The sequence below is a fragment of the Pseudochaenichthys georgianus genome, chromosome 9 (genome assembly GCF_902827115.2).
Source record: "Pseudochaenichthys georgianus chromosome 9, fPseGeo1.2, whole genome shotgun sequence".
Lineage (NCBI taxonomy): Eukaryota > Metazoa > Chordata > Actinopteri > Perciformes > Channichthyidae > Pseudochaenichthys > Pseudochaenichthys georgianus.
In genome coordinates, this window is record NC_047511.1 from 41612852 (window position 1) to 41630857 (window position 18006).

At 40.1% G+C, this 18006-nt stretch overlaps 2 protein-coding genes, 3 non-coding genes and 1 pseudogene across 7 annotated transcripts in view; 3 read left to right on the plus strand and 3 right to left on the minus strand.

Moving 5' to 3' along the window:
• Nucleotides 1–2937, minus strand: part of golga3 (golgin A3) — a 45863-nt gene extending 42926 nt beyond the window's left edge. For both annotated transcript variants that reach the window (XM_034090563.1, XM_034090562.1), the window contains exons 1-3: nucleotides 2854–2937; nucleotides 1333–1566; nucleotides 1–80 (exon numbers count right to left, since the gene is read on the minus strand). The exon at nucleotides 1–80 is cut by the window's left edge. In XM_034090563.1, the coding sequence (XP_033946454.1) occupies nucleotides 1–80; nucleotides 1333–1483 (231 nt within the window). In that variant the 5' untranslated portion in view covers nucleotides 1484–1566; nucleotides 2854–2937. The remainder of the gene's footprint in view (nucleotides 81–1332; nucleotides 1567–2853) is intronic.
• Nucleotides 2938–4520: 1583 nt separating this feature from the next.
• On the minus strand, nucleotides 4521–12808 carry LOC117452111 (uncharacterized). Of its 2 annotated transcripts, none has more exons than XM_034090590.2 (2): nucleotides 12742–12808; nucleotides 4521–5843 (listed from the first exon to the last, which is right to left on the minus strand). In XM_034090590.2, exon 2 carries the CDS (start codon nucleotides 5781–5783, stop codon nucleotides 5121–5123), a length of 663 nt encoding a protein of 220 aa, XP_033946481.1. In that variant the 5' UTR covers nucleotides 5784–5843; nucleotides 12742–12808; the 3' UTR covers nucleotides 4521–5120. The 2 variants fall into 2 exon arrangements, with proteins under 2 accessions (XP_033946481.1, XP_033946480.1); XM_034090589.2 differs by lacking the exon at nucleotides 12742–12808 and adding an exon at nucleotides 7311–7412.
• On the plus strand, nucleotides 7408–7481 carry trnai-aau (transfer RNA isoleucine (anticodon AAU)). The gene has a single exon. It is a non-coding gene; the product is annotated as a tRNA-Ile (tRNA).
• On the plus strand, nucleotides 9448–9521 carry trnai-aau (transfer RNA isoleucine (anticodon AAU)). Its single transcript has one exon. It is a non-coding gene; the product is annotated as a tRNA-Ile (tRNA).
• An 18-nt stretch (nucleotides 12809–12826) lies between the features above and the next one.
• On the plus strand, nucleotides 12827–12900 carry trnai-aau (transfer RNA isoleucine (anticodon AAU)). The gene has a single exon. It is a non-coding gene; the product is annotated as a tRNA-Ile (tRNA).
• A 1066-nt stretch (nucleotides 12901–13966) lies between these two features.
• LOC139434508 (uncharacterized) lies at nucleotides 13967–14679 on the minus strand (annotated as a pseudogene).
• Between the last annotated feature and the right edge of the window lie 3327 nt (nucleotides 14680–18006).

An 18006-nucleotide genomic window follows, 5' to 3' on the forward strand; every position in this document is an offset into this window, starting at 1 on the left:
ATTTATATGGGTGTCCCCCGCAGCATTAAAGTCCTCCGCCAGTCCGTTTCCATTTGGCATCACGTCTGAACTGACCGGACCTGAAAGACAACGGGGGAAGAGAAACCCTGAGGAATGTGACAATTAGTCCTGATGAGTTCTAGTGCTCTCTCTCACAGCTGACTTGGCAAGCTGGCCGTCTGACTCTGTTAAACCAAAATGGGTGGAAACATTCTTGCAGCACGTGGATAATGATTCGTCCCTTTAGCTCATCTCCTAAAAGGAAAACACATCATTTCCTGCTAAATTTGGAACCATTTTTGTTATTTTTATACAAGACATTCTATTTGTGCTCTTCTCACTGGTTTCTAATGCGAAGGGCTTCTGTGTCACTGGAGTCTGTGCACCAATCAGAATTGAGCAACAGTTTAATCTGAATCTGATGACAGTTGTGTGGGATTGTTTGCTCGTGTTGCCCGGCTACAGAGAAGCAACATATGATAAAACCACACCCACAAAGTTACAGCAAGATAGTTAAGATTTTTGAAAAAGAAATAAAACCAACATGGTACTTAAAAGTTGACGTTGATTTGACAAAAAAAAAACATGGCTTACGTGGTTCTCGAGGGGGTTTTATGAAAGTAATTTTTAACTGTCCCCAAACTTTTTGAAGTATTTAAGGTCATACATATTTTCAGTCACTTTCATATTACCTTCACCCAACCAGTGCAGACCGTAGCATAGTTTCCCGCTGAAACTGACTAATTAAAATCTATTTAACACTTCAGTTCAAGAGCCATGATGCAACATGGAGAAGGAGAAGTCCCCAAGCCTCGCAGTAGCAACTAAAACAGGTCATGCATGTTGGCATTCGAGTGTTACCAGTAATATGCCTGCAGGGGAAAGAACTTTGCAGATCAGAGCGCAGAGATGGAAACACGCTTAGTACAGTACGAGTGAAATCATTCCAGTAGAAGTATATATTATAATTAGGCCCAACATAAAATGATTTCAAGCTTTTAAAATCCTTGTTATATTGAATAAACTGGACGGATAAGACCACCTGTTTGCGCACTGTCCATGTCTAGCCTGATGTTGGATTGTATGAAAACTAATTTTTGTTTATATGTATAATTGCATACTTTTTTTTAAATGAAATTTGTTTGATGTTTTTCTCCAAGTGTGAGACATGTCTAATAAGTCATAGCTACCCAATTCTGGTTTATTATGCACTTGATGGGAGTGAAGAAAGGCGTCATATCAAGAGATAACTTCAGGTCATATGCTGTAACCAGGGAAACCTAATCAAGTCTAATAGAGACAGCATGTACTCATCCATACACATATACTCACCATTATGAGTAGTTCCCTTCATGTTTGTGGTGTTGTCCAGCCCTTGTTGTATCAATTGTGAATCGCCTTCCCCATTGGATTTTATAACACGGTCTTCTTCTTGAGTACCCTCCATTTGAGTTGCTCCTGAATGGTTAGTATCCATTTCCATTAAGAAATTGAACAGTCACGATAATGCTGGTGCACTTTTGGAAAAAACTTGTCACAAAACCATCTTCTTAGGAGCTGGGAGCACTGAAGAGAGAAAACATTCAGTTCATCTATCATTTTTGACACATTATTAAGATAAATATACATGACAGAAGAAGTTGTAGCTCCTCAGTAGTGATCTGTTCTGGAGTAACGATATGTAACGGCATAGCCTGCTTTAATTTAAATACAGAGGGGTCAAGGGCAGACAGGCAGGCCAGGTAGATAAGTAGATTGTGTGGTGTTAAATATAGATTAACTAGCAACTCACATTCAATTGCTTTACCTTGACACAAACAGATGCAACACACTGGGTAAAACAGGCCAAAGCAAAGGTTCAGTGAGAACAGACTGAGTTCAATCTGAGCAGGAATGTGAAGAAGCTGTTGATAAGGCAGGTAATCAACCAGCAAACAGGCATTTCAATCAAAGCCTTTCAACTGTGATACATGAGCTTAGTGTACATTGAGGGGAATGTCTGCCTTATAGCAAGAGAAGCAGCTCCTACAATACATGTGTGCACATTTGCATAAACACCGCAAATGGTGAACAGATTTTTTTAAAAGCTTCTGCCATTTCTTTTAACAGCTTGTGAATATATGCAACTATCGCCCTCAGCATTTCTTTATTTGTCCCAAAGGGGGACATTTACAGCGTTGCAGCAAAGGTGACATAGCAAGCAAAAAAGGTAAACAATAATAAAGTCAGCTAACGTGTTAAATATAGAGAACAAGCACACATTGGTAATTAAATACAAATAAAGACAAATACGTGCTATGATAGTCCTTTCAATAGCTTAGTGAATATATTGTAAAAATTATGTTTTGCATTATGATTATTGCACAGTATAATTACAAATACAGTGTTTCTATTGCACAAAGCTCCGGCATGTTATAGTCATATCATAAAGGCATACTATAGCTATACATGATCACCTTTGACTGGAATGTGGTGTTGCTCAGTTAGCCATTTGACAGCAGATCAGTTAGCTTGCCTGTGTTTAGCAACCGTCAGAAAAAATGAGACTGCCATTGATAAACGTACATTTAAATGCAGTCAAATTGCGTCCATGTATTGCCTAATAATACAGCTATTGTGACAAGAAGGTGAGACTTAAATCGAGACTAGCTAGCGAGAAAGCTAACTAGCTATATATGTTTACGACGGAACCCGTCAAGCTAACGATGCTAACTCGCTAGCTAGAGTGATTTCTCAAATATTTAAGAAGATTCAACGAAGGACCTTATGTCGAATAGGGTTGTTACAGATCCCCATGAGTAAATATGTAAATGACAATGTGTGTAAATGTAGGAAAAGACTATAAATGCTCACCCTTTCTGCGAGCTTCGCCTTTTACTACGTGGCTGTTTGGGTTCCGTCCACTTATCTGTCCGACGGGAAACAAACTGAGACACACACACACACGAGCGCACACACAGGCACACACACGCAAACGCACGTGAATAGGAGAACAACCTTTGGATTTTAAATCTTTAAAGGTAAATAAAATATTGCAAGGATTATATTATAGAAAATGGGCATCGAAATTAAACATTTATTAAATGAAGTATAAGACAGAACGGATGATGCTAAGAGGAAATGTGTCGGATGTGGACGTGGTACAATGCTTCACTCTTGTGGTCGAAGAGCTGCGCCCTATTTTCCAGCAGTGCAGGTGCCAACAGAAGTGTCATTAATAAAGCTGTCATCTTTGAGTTCAGCGCCAGACTGCAAGGACTGCATACGCACTTTATAATAATACATTGGCGCCTTTCATGACACCCAAGAACACCATGCAATTTGTTAAATATTCTAAGAGGTAAAAGCAACAGAACATGATAAAAACACAACATAATGGAGAAGACAATTAAAGTGGACACAAATGATAGGTAGGTTATTCAGGGGAAACAGAGTGAGTAGGCGGATCTGAACAGGTGGGTTTTGAGGAGGGACTTACAATTGACATACAATCACTTTATTATAAAATACCACTGCTCAATGCAATTGGGTTATAGTGGATTGCAGTGGTGGATAGTAACTAAGTAACTTTACTCAAGTACTGTACTTAAGTACAATTTTGAGAGAGTTGTACTTTACCTGAATATTTCAATTATTTGCTACTTTGTTCTACCCTACCATTCAGAGGTAAATCGTCTACATATCATGGGCATCACTTTGTTAGAAAAAGTGGTGGGAACAATTTCTCCAGATTTAACATCAGTAGGCAGGAGACAAAAGATGATTGAACCTCAAACACCTGCATGAAAATCCAATGCATAGACCTCTGGACCACCAACGTGTTCTTAAAATAATGAAGGGATTTTTGGAGAGACATGTTTTAAACGAATGTACGTGCTGCTTTGCTTCTTTAGTTCAGTTGAGATATTGCAACGGGTTTTGTCCTTAAAAAGTAAAACAGATCTTCAAATATAGAAACACAACTGTTAAGATTGTTGATGAAACCTCTACCTTTAGCTAAGGGGTACAAAGCAAAGCTGGAGGTCTGTGGTTTGATTCCATCTGTATATGGAACAATCGAGGCTGTGATAATTGTGGAGCTTAAGTCCAGTTTTTTCTAATGACATGTTCAGGAAACCTGGCTCAGGTTGGCTGGTAGCCTTGGAAAGTCTGGGAGGACGTATTGTGTGCCGAGAAGCTACAAGCAAGGCCAAGTTCATTTTCTCTCTTCCTTATCTTCACTTAGACTTCAGACTGCAGCTGGGATGCCTGTCTCCTTTGAGCACAATATGGAATTAAATAATTTCCAACGTGTTTCTTTTCAGCACCACTTTGTGACTCTCTTATTTCTTTGCATGTCCTATTGGGACTTGTTAAAGCAAGTGTTTCAAATGCCACTTAATATTTGTTACACTACACAACATAATGATAACAAGTAGGAAAGATATGGCTTTATCTGAAGGCATCACTATAGAAATGAGCTTTACTGAGACTCTTAACAACATGGAATCATATAAAACAAAAATACATGATGGGTTCGATTAGATTATAATGACATTTATTGGCTTGAGTTCTCACAAATTATTTTAGTCCCATGTTTTACATACAAATATATCCCAACAAAATGAATGTCAAATGTGTTCAAAATGGTATACTAATAAGAGAGCATAATCAATAAAATATATAATATGTAGAACAATAAAACCAACAAGCTAGTTGACTTTAAATGAGAGACAATTCAGGAATGAGATTTTATAGATAACTTACAAAAGATCCCCAAAATACATTGAGCAGTACATATTTAAACATGTTACTATGGGACAGTTTCATTCCACAGGCCATAAGACTGTTAAAAACCTGAACTAAGAACATCCATAACATTCACCTGTTTGCAATTTACGAATTATGCATCACTTGTCTATAGACTCTTATGGCACTACTTCTATTCTATTTTATTGTATTTACTTGCATTATTTTATCAGTTTTATTGTGTTGCTCTGTTGGAGGAGCCTGTGACCTAAGATTGTCATCAACATAACTACACTGTAGCTATGAACACATGACAATAAAGCCTTGAATCTTGAAAAATTAATCAATATCAGAGTCGAGTCTAATCATGAATCCCCCCTTCCCTCACCCCGTCAGGGTTTGGCCGGACAGAAATGCTTGGACATGAGAATGCAGATGTTTTCCCCACACTCCCAGCACTGCTGCTTGATGTGTGGAGCGCCCTGCTGGGTCTTCCTCTTACACAGTGAACACACCTCTGCAGCACCTTCACCTCCTCTTCCAGATGATTGTATCAGAAGCTCTTGAAGTTCTTTCTGTATGGAATCGTTTGGTGCCTTTGCGATGCCTACCACTTTCACTCTTTTGGGGTCAAACACACAGTCCTCCTCCAGGCCACTGCGCACTGCTAGGAGGCCAACGTTGGGGGGCACCCACGCAGTGTCGTAGCCAAGTGAGTGCCATGTTTGCTGCATGGGATGGTTGTCCTGGTCAATGCGCTTGACACGGCCCACGCGCACATGTACCTGAAGGACAACTCGGTCCGTATGATTACTTCGCAGGGGATAAGCCGTCGCCTTTTTTATATTACGACTGACATACACGCCCATTCCCAGCATGCCCTTTGAAGACTGTTTAAAACCATTGGCAATGATGACTCGTGCGCTGGTGATGCTGGTCCCGTGGTACATGGTGTAGACGCCCCTGCTTTGGGGTTTCTGGGACGAGTCCAGCTCCAAACCAGGAAAAGAAGCGCCATCGTCAAACACCTCCCAGCCGGAGAACTGCACTGCCATCCTGGTTCAGATATGAGGCTAATGGAGGATGTTGTAAAGACTCCGTAAAGATCGGAAGTTCTGTAAGAAATTAAAAGGGAGATGTGGCATTATGTTAGAATGAATATCAATCAGTAACTTAACCCTCCTGTCACAAATGTGGTGATCAGCAATTTTCTATGCTCAAATACCTACAATATTGGTAAAACACAATATTTATTATTGATGAAGGTGGTAAATCGGTCAGATTAATTTAATTTGAAAGTACACAACCGAAAAAAATCTGCCCCTACCTTCAGACTTCCTCACAGAGCCCCTCCTACAACACACACGAACGCGCACATAACCAATGAGGGCACGAGATAAGTTTGTGCACAGATGGAAGGCTGACAGGCAGGTAGGCCATCCAGTTATTTGCCGCGGGCCGAGGCAGATAATTGGACATTTTTTACAGCGCCACGGCTTCCACATGTGAAATATTTGTTTATATTTATTGTCAAAGCATTTAATTTATTCATTGCTATCGGGATGTTAAGAGCATTCCATGTAATATAACAAAAAGTATTTCTGAAGTGAATTACCTACCCTACCTTTAAGAGGTTCATGTGTGAAACTCAAGGCCCGGGGGCCAAATCAGGCCCTTGGTGGATTTAATTTCGGCCCGCAGGATAATTTCTAATTACTTTTAGATCTGGCCCTCCGGTATATTGCACGCACACCTTCACTCAATCCTGAGGGTTTTCTCAGCTCAGAGCCTGAGCCCAAACATTGATGAACTTGCACCCGAGATGAGATGCCAAGTATCTGGCTTGAACTCACAGAGCAGCACACTGAGTTTACATGGATGTTCTTCTGCACTTTCTTTCTCACGACAACAGGGCATGTTTGTTTTTTTCTTTGAGGGAAATAGTTTTTCTGAAGCTGTTGTTGGCCTGTGGAAAAATGTAATCATAAGAAATAACTGATTATGTAATGTTTAATGTTTTATAGGCAAAAATGTAAGCTTTGTTAGGTCCAGGTTTAATATGTGCAATAAGTTCATTTCAATACGTTTTGCAATAAACATTGAACCGGTCCGGCCCTCGACGAGCACCGATATTTTTTATTTTGGCCCACGTGTATTTGAGTTTGACACCCATGTTCTATACAAATGAACTTGCCTTGCCCTGTTTCGCTTCCTCCTTGTATGGGATTTTACATTGTAACTTACTAAATCACCTGTGTTTGCTTCCTTGTCAGAAGTGAGTCCATAGCCTCTCAATAATGTTGCTACCCTTGCTGGTTGTATTGCACTCTTATTCAGTTGGTCTGCCTTTAAAATTCAGAAAACATTACTTGATAGTTTATTCAACTATAGCTGCAGTCCGTGTGTAACAGAAAAATAGGTTATAAGTCAAATACAACTTTACACATTAAGGAACACAGGACGAGTACACATTGTAGCTTTTGTCAGCCTGAACATTATCACTCTGATATACTGTGGCATGACTGATGTTATGTTATTGACTTTCTCTATAAATCTAACAAAGTAAAACTATGAAATCTTACCGTCCGTAACGAGATACCAGCCAGGGATATTTACCTTTCGGTTCCTTAGGTTTCGTTTATTGTTTCATTTTTTTACGTCACTACCGAGTCCTCTCATGGCCGGTTAGCTCAGTTGGTTAGAGCGTCGTGCTAATAACGCGAAGGTCGCGGGTTCGATACCCGTACTGGCCACTGTATGTTTTCTCTCACACGTAGCGTTGGTCAAATTTGACCAGAGTATCAAACAGGGTGGAAAAAAAAGCAATTGAAATGAGCAAGTAACTGCAAATAAGTATCGATCTAAACAGGGTTACAATTATTTCCACAATTGAAAAATGACATTTACAATAGAAACAAATGCATAAGAAAGAATAAAATAGAAACACTAAACTAAATCCAATAATAACTAAATATATTGCTTAACACAGAAATGTATAAATGTTGACATAAATAATGAATGAAATACATATTGAAATAAACAGATGTTTAGTCTGTGTAAGTCAAGGGTAACATGTTTTTCTTTGGCTATGCTCAGCCATTTGTTTTCCCATTCATTTTTCATTATATCTGTTAAAGCACTTAATCACTGATTATAATGTTCTTCTTGCAATTCTCTAGCTCATTATTGCTCCTGTGCTTACAGTTCCCCACCAGTAATATAATCAACATTCGTAGTTTATCTTACTCTGATGGCTTACCTGATGATAGATATAATGTCAAATTATAAGTGACTTTGAGAAGCTGAAGACCAAACTTGTCGTTACTACTGGGTGTTGAACGTTAGGTTGCTGCATGTTAAAGTAATGCTTAGACTTCTAAGCCACTGATATAGTTTTCAAGCATGACCGCCCATCTGTTGCCGTGACGTTTTCTCACGTGTATTTGTACCTTTACGCACACAATGCACATTAAAGCGGCATGCAGCTTTTACGCAATGTTGTTTGGTGGGTAGCCTTGTATTCTGTGGATACGACAACATTAATAACTATTGTACTTTAAATTCCTCTGACAAGTTTTAACACGTGTACGTAGTGCGGTGTCTTTAACAATATCTTTGAATTGCTATAATACAATTCCCCCTTTAATCTGGAATCTTTGTGAACACAGCAAGGAGGAACACAGTCACAGAGCACTTCTGTCTTTGAGCAGATCACATGCTAAATAATATTCTTAAATTGGACAATAATGAGTATTAATACAGTTGTAGCTGGCCAGAAACTGAAAACGGGTGTTTCGAACCCTGTCAGTGTTGTTAAATCCATCTCCAGCCTTTCTCCATCTTTAGTTGGAGGAAGAGTGGAGAAAAACTAAATTATATCCGAGTGGAGTCCAAGTTTTTATCTTTTTACACTGTATTCCCACTTCTTATACCTTCTACATTCATCACATTAAGTTATTTTGACTGTAGAAGCCCAATTGTAAAGATGTTAATGAAATCTCTTCAGGTGGTTTTAGCTCAAGGGCTAAAGAGATGTCTGTCAACGTGAAGATCCAAAGCAACGAGGCTATGGTGACTGTGCTGTAAAAATCTGAAATTCATTATTCCTGTATTTATTTTGTTTTATTCATGCATTTATTTATTTATACTTATGTCATGTTCGGTCCTTCGTAATTAAAACCATACATGTAAATGAAAACCCTTGAGGACATGTTCTTTATGCACTCGCACGTATCAAAATGATTTATGCAAACATGTTTTTATTTGTTCGCAAAATGTGATGCGGAGCTACAGATCTTCCTAAAGATTCAAATTTGTTTAAATAATGTTCACACATTTATAGATATCATGAATAGAATGTATTATTCATAACGTTTTCACACACGGAAATGGTGATACATAGCTCCAAGACATTTGACCCTCTATTGACTCCATACCAAAATAAGAATGATTTAGCCAATGTGTGAAAATAACCTTTTTATGTGAGAGCTACTTGTTTCAACGTCTTTTACCTACATCAGTCCTTATGGGATGATTACATGAGAAGAATTGTAAAGTGCAATATCTTACACCTCCAGTAGGGGTCACTGCTCGATAACAGTTGTACACCTAATCCTAACCCTGACGAGATTCCAACCAGGGATATTTACCTTTCGGTTCTGTACGTAGGTTTTGCTTATTACTTGATTGTTTTATTACGTCACTACTCGAACTACGCATGGCCGGTTAGCTCAGTTGGTTAGAGCGTCGTGCTAATAACGCGAAGGTCGCGGGTTCGATACCCGTACTGGCCACTGTATGTTTTCTCTCACGCGTAGCGTTAGTATAATTTGACCAGAGTATCAAACGGGGTGGAAAAAAAAACAAATGAAATGAGTAAGTAACTGCAAATAAGTGTCTATCTAAACAGGGTTACAATTATTTCCACAATTGAAAAATGACATTTACAATAGAAACAAATACATAATAAAGAAAGAATAAAATAGAAATACTAAACTGAATACAATAATAACTAAATATATTGCTTAACACAGTAATGTATAAATGTTGACATAAATAATGAATGAAATACATATTGAGATAAACAGATGTTTAGTCTGTGTAAGTCAAGGGTAACATGTTTTTCTTTGGCTATGCTCAGCCATTTGTTTTCCCATTCATTTTGCATTATATCTGTTAAAGCACTTAATCACTGATTATAATGTTCTTCTTACTTGCAATTCTCTAGCTCATTATTGCTCCTGTGCTTCCAGTTCCCCACCAGTAATATAATCAACATTCGTAGTTTATCGTACTCTGATGGCTTACCTGATGATTTAACAGATATAATGTCAAATTATAAGTGACTTTGAGAAGCTGAAGACCAAACGTGTCGTTACTACTGGGTGTTGAACGTTAGGTTGCTGCATGTTAAAGTAATGCTTAGACCTCGAGGCCATTGATATAGTTTTCAAGCATGACCGCCCATCTGTTGCCGTGACGTTTTCTCACGTACCTTTACGCACACAATGCACATTAAAGCGGCATGCAGCTTTTACGCAATGTTGTTTGGTGGGTCGCCTTGTATTCTGTGGATACGACAACATTAATAACTATTGTACTTTAAATTCCTCTGACAAGTTTTAACACGTGTACGTAGTGAGAGCTACTTGTTTAAACGTATTTTACCTACATCAGTCCTTATGGGATGATGACATGAGAAGAATTTTAAAGTGCAATATCTTACACCTCCAGTAGGGGTCACTGCTCGATAACAGTTGTACACCTAACCCTAACCCTGACGAGATAGCAGTTCTGTAGGTTTCGTTTATTACTTGATTGTTTTATCACGTCACTACTGGAACTACGCATGGCCGGTTAGCTCAGTTGGATACTGTACTGGCCACTGTATGTTTTCTATCACACGCAAAGTTAGTAACATTTGACCAGATATGAAACGGGGGGGGAAGCGAATTAAATGAGTAAGTAACTGCAAATGAAAACTTACATTTACAATAGAAATAAAAGCATAATAAAGAAAGAATAAAAACACTAAACTAAATACAATAATAACTAAATGTATTGTTTCGTCATTCATTTTACATTATAGCTAAAGCACAGTCGCCATAGGCTTGTTGGTTGCATGTGATCTGAGATGGAAGAGAACCAGCGACCTTCAGGTTGATAGACATCCATTTAACACTTAAGCTAAAGCCACCTATAGAGAATTCAATATTAATCAATTAAGATCAATCAGTTTGTTACCTTAACTTAACCCTCCTGTCATGTTCGTTTCTCCCCCCTTTGGTGATTAAACATTAATCATCACCACACTTTCTTTAACACTCCTTTTAATCTTTAAACAAAGATAATTGAAAACGTCAATGAGGTCAAATACTTGGGAGTAATCTTGGATGCCAATTTGACTTTTGAAAGCCATATTAGAAGCATGACTAGAAAGCTGAAATATAACATTTTCAAATGTAAACATATTAGGAACTCATTAATCATAGAAGCATCGAAAACCTTTGTGCATGCCATGATACTATCACATGTTCACTACTGTATAACCTGCTGGTCCCAAGCAACTAAGGCTGCTATGAGACCACTTGAGGTTCTTTATAAACAAGCCTTAAAAGTTATGGATAGAAAGTCATTAAAACACCATCATTGCAATATACTGTCCAAATACAAACTGTTCAGTTTTGATAGTCTTGTTCTACTTTCCCGAGTTCAATTGGTATTCAGAATCATTCACAATTCTACAACACCACCGTTGAGGGGCTTTTTTCAGTTTCGCCGTGAGCAGAGTTGCAGAAACTCCAGATCTGCATTAAATGCAGATCTAACCATCCCTCTGAGGCGCACTGCCTTTGGACGATCAGCATTTTCGTTTACGACCATCAAGCACTGGAATACTCTTCCAGTTGAACTTAAAACCTGTTCTGATTTTAACTCGTTTTCCAATGGTGCAAAAAAAATGATATTAAACAACCAGTCATGCCAACATTAATTACACTGTAATCTGACTTTATTTAATTTGAACTGTATTGTCATACTATATCTTAGATATTTTATTGAAGTGTATTAGAAGTGTACTAAGTATTATGTTCGTAACCTGAATTTAAATCAGGCTTTGTAATTATTTGAGTGACCAAGATCATGTAAGTGTATTTCAAGTGTACTATGTATTAATTTATTGAGCTGTACTTAAATCAGGTTTTAAAATTGTTTGACTGATAGAGATCATGCAATGTTATTATTTGTTTATTGATTGTTATGAACCTGTTTGAGGACCACAGATGGAAATGAGCTATTAGCTATAATCTGGCATATTGCATCTCTTCTCTTTGCTGAGATTAATGTTTTTGTATGCAGGGTCCTTCTATAAATAAATAAATAAAAATAAACAATGTCTCAGACTACTGGTTTACATGATTACTGCAGTTTTAGATTTGTCCGTGTGTACTATCTGATGGATGAACATAATCTAGGGTCACCCATGTATTTCCTTCTGTGTATATCTATATTGTGTATTCTTTTCAAAATGTGCATTGATGCCTCTTTTGTCACATTAAAGCACTCTGAATCCTTAAGAAGTTGTATACAAATGAACTTGCCTTGCCCTGTTTTCGCTTCCTCCTTGTATGGGATTTAACATTTTAACTTACTAAATCACCTGTGTTTGCTTCCTTGTCAGAAGTGAGTCCATCTTGTAGCTTGTTAAATTGTGCTAACCTTGCTGGTTGTATTGCACTCTTATTCAGTTGGTCTGCCTTTAAAATTCACATTCAACATTACACTAACTCTATGAAACATTACTTGATAGTTTATTCAACTATAGCTGCAGTCCGTGTTTAACAGAAAAATAGGTGAAGTGAAATACAACTTTAGACATTAAGGAACACAGGACGAGTAAACATTGTAGCTTTTGTCAGCCTGAACATTATCACTCTGATATACTGTGGCATGACTGATGTTATTTTATTGACTTAAAGTAAAACGCATTAACATGTTTAAACTATGAAATCTTACCGTCAGTAAGGAGATACCAGCCAGGGATATTTACCTTTCGATTCTGTAGGTTTCGTTTATTACTTAGTATTACGCCACTACTCATGGCCGGTTAGCTCAGTTGGTTAGAGCGTCGTGCTAATAACGCGAAGGTCGCGGGTTCGATACCCGTACTGGCCACTGTATGTTTTCTCACACGCAAAAATGAGTAACATTTGACCATAGTATCAAACGGGGGGGGGAAAGCCAATTAAATGAGGAAGTAACTGCACAAGTGAGGTCAACACTCTCGACTGCTGATTGGTCAGAGAGAATCGTCACAAGATCGCGCGCGAGACCATCCCTAACGTCGCAAATATATCTAGAAGCAAGATTGCAGTATTTTTATACACAGCATTTTTATAAACTGAGGAGCTACAAAAATGGCAACGTCAAAGAAAAGCACACCGTGGTCGACCGAGGAGGTGACGACGTTCCTACATCTCATTGGGGATGATAAAATCCAGCGGGAGCTCGACTGCGTTGCTACTCCAGGTCCTAAACTGTAATGGAAATGCGCCACGGCCTCGGACGGCCAGCGAGGCAGCCCGAGGCCTGAGCGAGGACGCTTAAACGGGGCTACCCCGCTGCAGTGGAAATGTGCCAAAATATTCCAAATTAAGGGGGAATTGTATTATAGCAATTCAAAGATATTGTTAAAGACACCTCACTACGTACACGTGTTAAAACTTGCCAGAGGAATTTAAAGTACAATAGTTAGTAGAAGACACATTAAAGAGCACAGGCAGGTGGCAGGATAACACTGAGGACAACTGGGATCATTTAAAAGTCAAATTGGAGTTTAGCAAACACGTTTATCAATCAATCATTCATTACGTCATATGGCCAACCTTTACAGCGAATGAAGATTTAAAGGCGCTCTATAATACTCATGTTCAGGTTCATATTTCTATGTAGTGTCTCTACTGGGACATGTCTCCATGCTTTAATGTTCAAAAAGCTCTTTATTTTTCATTTCAGGCAGGGAACACAGAGATATTACCCTTTGCAGACCATTTACATGCACATAAACCAATCTAACACACTCCAGGAAAGGGAAGGTCCCCAAAAAGCATATTCATGCCCCTATTATGGCTCACAATATGTTGACTATATCACGGAGTGGGAAGGGGTAAGGATCAGTTTGAAATGTCAACAGCGCCTGGCTAAAGGACACTGACGGCTCTGGCATAGACTGACGTCCCTCACCCCGTCAGGGTTTGGCTGGACAGAAATGCTTGGACATGAGAATGCAGATGTTTTCCCCACACTCCCAGCACTGCTGCTTGATGTGTGGAGCGCCCTGCTGGGTCTTCCTCTTACACAGTGAACACACCTCTGCAGCACCTTCACCTCCTCTTCCAGATGATTGTATCAGAAGCTCTTGAAGTTCTTTCTGTATGGAATCGTTTGGTGCCTTTGCGATGCCTACCACTTTCACTCTTTTGGGGTCAAACACACAGTCCTCCTCCAGGCCACTGCGCACTGCTAGGAGGCCAACGTTGGGGGGCACCCACGCAGTGTCGTAGCCAAGTGAGTGCCATGTTTGCTGCATGGGATGGTTGTCCTGGTCAATGCGCTTGACACGGCCCACACGCACATGTACCTGAAGGACAACTCGGTCCGTAGGATTACTTCGCAGGGGATAAGCCGTCACCTTTTTTATATGACGACTGACATTCCCAGCATGCCCTTTGAAGACTGTTTAAAACCCTTGGCAATGATGACTCGTGCGCTGGTGATGCTGGTCCCGTGGTACATGGTGTAGACGCCCCTGCTTCGGGGTTTCTGGGACGAGTCCAGCTCCAAACCAGGAAAAGAAGCGCCATCGTCAAACACCTGCAGCCGGAGAACTGCACTGACATCCTGGTTCAGATATGAGGCTAATGGAGGATGTTGTAAAGACTCCGTAAAGATCGGAAGTTCTGTAAGAAATTAAAAGGGAGATGTGGCATTATGTTAGAATTAATATCAATCAGGGTGTTAACTTAACTTAACCCTCCTGTCATGTTCATTTCTCCCCCCTTACTCTGGTGATTAAACATTAACATTTTTACTCAAGTACAAGATCTGAGTACTTCTACTTTTACTCAAGTACAAGATCTGTGTACTTTTGCTTTTACTCAAGTACAATATCTGAGTACTTCTACTTTTACTCAAGTACAATATCTGAGTACTTCTACTTTTACTCAAGTACATGATCTGAGTACTTCTACTTTTACTAAAATCAAATCAAATCAAGTTTTATTTATATAGCACCTTTTTAAAACGATTTTTGGTCGAGCCAAAGTGCTGTACATATTACATTGCATTTAGCTGACGCTTTTATCCAAAGCGACGTACAATAAGTGCGTTCGACCAACAAAATAAAAACTTGAAGAAAACAGAATCATAAAGTACATCAGGTTTCATAGAGCAAAAACATTTCAAGTGGTACTCAACTGACTTTTGGTAAGCCAGTCCTTTATTAGTATATAAGTGCTTTGTTAATAGTTCTATCGCTCGAAGTGGAGTCGAAAGAGATGAGTTTTCAGTCTGCGCCGGAAGGTGTGTAAGCTATCTGCTGTCCTGATGTCAATGGGGAGCTCATTCCACCATTTTGGAGCCAGGATAGCAAACCCACGTGTTTTTGCTGATGGGAACTTGGGTCCCCTTCGCAGCGAGGGTGCAGCGAGTCGTTTGGCTGATGCAGAGCGTAGAGCACGTGCTGGGGTGTACGGTTTAACCATGTCCTGGATGTAGGAAGGGCCAGATCCATTTGCAGCATGGTACGCAAGTACCAGTGTCTTGAAGTGGATTCTAGCAGTTACTGGAAGCCATTGGAGGGAGCGGAGGAGCGGCGTGGTGTGGGAGAATTTAGGAAGGTTGAAGACCAGACGAGCCGCTGCATTCTGGATGAGCTGCAGAGGTCGGATGGCACATGCAGGTAGACCAGCCAGGAGGGAGTTGCAGTAGTCTAGGCGTGAGCTGACGAGAGTCTGGATCAGAACCAGCGTGGCTTTCTGGGTCAACTGGGGACGTATCTTCCTGATGTTGTAAAGCGTGTATCGGCAGCAGCGGGTTGTAGCAGCGATGTTTGCAGTGAAGGACAGGTTGTTATCTAGGGTCACACCCAGATTCCTTGCAGTCTGAGTCGGGGAAACAACAGAGGTGCCGATGTTGATTGTTAGGTCAAGAGTGGGACAATCTTTTCCCGGAAGGAAAAGCAGTTCAGTCTTGTCAAGGTTGAGCTTGAGGTGATGAGCAGACATCCACTGAGAGATGTCAGCTAGACAAGCAGAGATGCGTGCAACGACCTGGGTCTCTGAGCGGGGAAAGGACAGAATTAATTGGATGTCGTCAGCGTAGCAGTGGTATGAAAAACCATGCGGACTAATGACAGATCCGAGCGAGTTTGTGTACAAGGAGAAGAGGAGGGGACCGAGAACAGAGCCCTGAGGGACCCCTGTAGTTAATTGACAGGGGTCGGACTCCGACCCTCTCCAAGTAACATATACATATAATAATTACCTTACAGTAAGGACACTTTACAGTAAATACAGCAGCACAGTTTGTGCAGAATATCAGTATCAGAAAACGACACCCTCTGTCCTTAGACCCTCACATCGTACAAGGCAAAACTTCCGGAGAAAAAACCCCCCACAGTTTAAAGGGAAAAATGGGAGAAACCTCCGATTTTCAAGTACAAGGTCTGTACAAGGTCTTCTACATTTACTCAAGTAAATGATCTGAGTACTTCTACTTTTACTCAAGTACAAGATCTGAGTACTTCTACTTTTACTCAAGTACATGATCTGAGTACTTCAAGTAATAATAATAATAAATAATAATGCATTACATTTTGTATTAGAGCGCTTTTACAGGGTACATGATCTGAGTACCTCTGACAGAAGTGTACATTTAATATACTTTAATGGAGTATTACCATGTTAAGCTTTTTTAATCTTCCACTCCTTTTCAGTTCAGACAGAAATATAGTGTTTGTCTCCACTACATTGTTTTGTCAGCTAGGTACTAATTACGCCTAACATCTAATAAAGGATGATATGTTGTTGTGGTTCGGGCACCTAGTTAGGATGCCACCTGGGCGCCTCCCTAAGGAGGTGTTCCAGGCACGTCCAGCTGGGAAGAGACCAAGGAGTAGACCTAGGACCAGGTGGAGGGATTATATCTCTTCGCTGGCCTGGGAGCGCCTTGGGACCCCCCAGTCAGAGCTGGTTGATGTGGCCAGGGGAAAGAAAGTTTGGGGCTCTCTGCTGGAACTGCTACCCCCGCGACCCGACCACGGATAAGCGGGAGAAGATGGATGGATGGATGGATGTTGATAAAGATGAAGTTATGCTTGAATCCCAAAAACACTTTGATTCTGTGGGGGTCTTTCTTTTGTCTTAGGTACAATTATAATGTGTTTAAATGAGTCTCAAATGTTGCACAGTCAACATGCGGTCCTAATATGGTCTTATCAAAGTTACAAATAATCATAAAAAAACAGGCAGAAAAGCTCAACACACACACACACACACACACACACACACACACACACACACACACACACACACACACACACACACACACACACACACACACACACACACACACACACCCACACCACCAGTGATAAGGACATGCAGCGTATTGCACAACTGAGACACTCTCTAAGGACACACTCACATTTCTTATGGAGGCAGGAAGTGTTTCAAAGGATTGAGTTTACTTTTATACGGTTTTCTCAGAGGTCAGACTCTGCATGCACTTTATGGGATGGATCAGAGAATATTGAGTTTGTTCCTGAGAACAGAGTGACAGCAGGGACTGATCCCCCCCCCCCATAACTTCCTGGTGACAGCTGAGATCTGACAGAGAGATAGCAACATGCTAACTGTGCTCTCTGATGTCTCAATCACTCCCTCAGTAAACACACACTGTTCACAGGACTCTGACACGTGCATACAATCATCGTATAGGCTTCAACATGTCATGCTATATACAGGTTAAAAATACCAGTTAAATATGCTGCATAATTTTATATTTACACGCTTTGCACATATGTATCTACAGTGGGGGGGTGCTGTACCTTCTAGAGACCCCTGAGAGTGTTCCTGTTCATCTGAGTTCACTTGAACCCTTGGATGGCGTTCATATCGTTGTTATTCAGCCGGTGTTCGGGGTCTGGAGTCCCGCTGAGCTACTGGGTTTGTAAATGAACACAACCAAACAATTGGATGTAAACATACTCAACAGATGTTC

Excerpts from the sequence above, each read along its gene's own strand:
- LOC117452111 (XM_034090590.2), bottom strand. The coding sequence starts at position 5,783 with ATGGCAGTGCAGTTCTCCGGCTGGGAGGTGTTTGACGATGGCGCTTCT.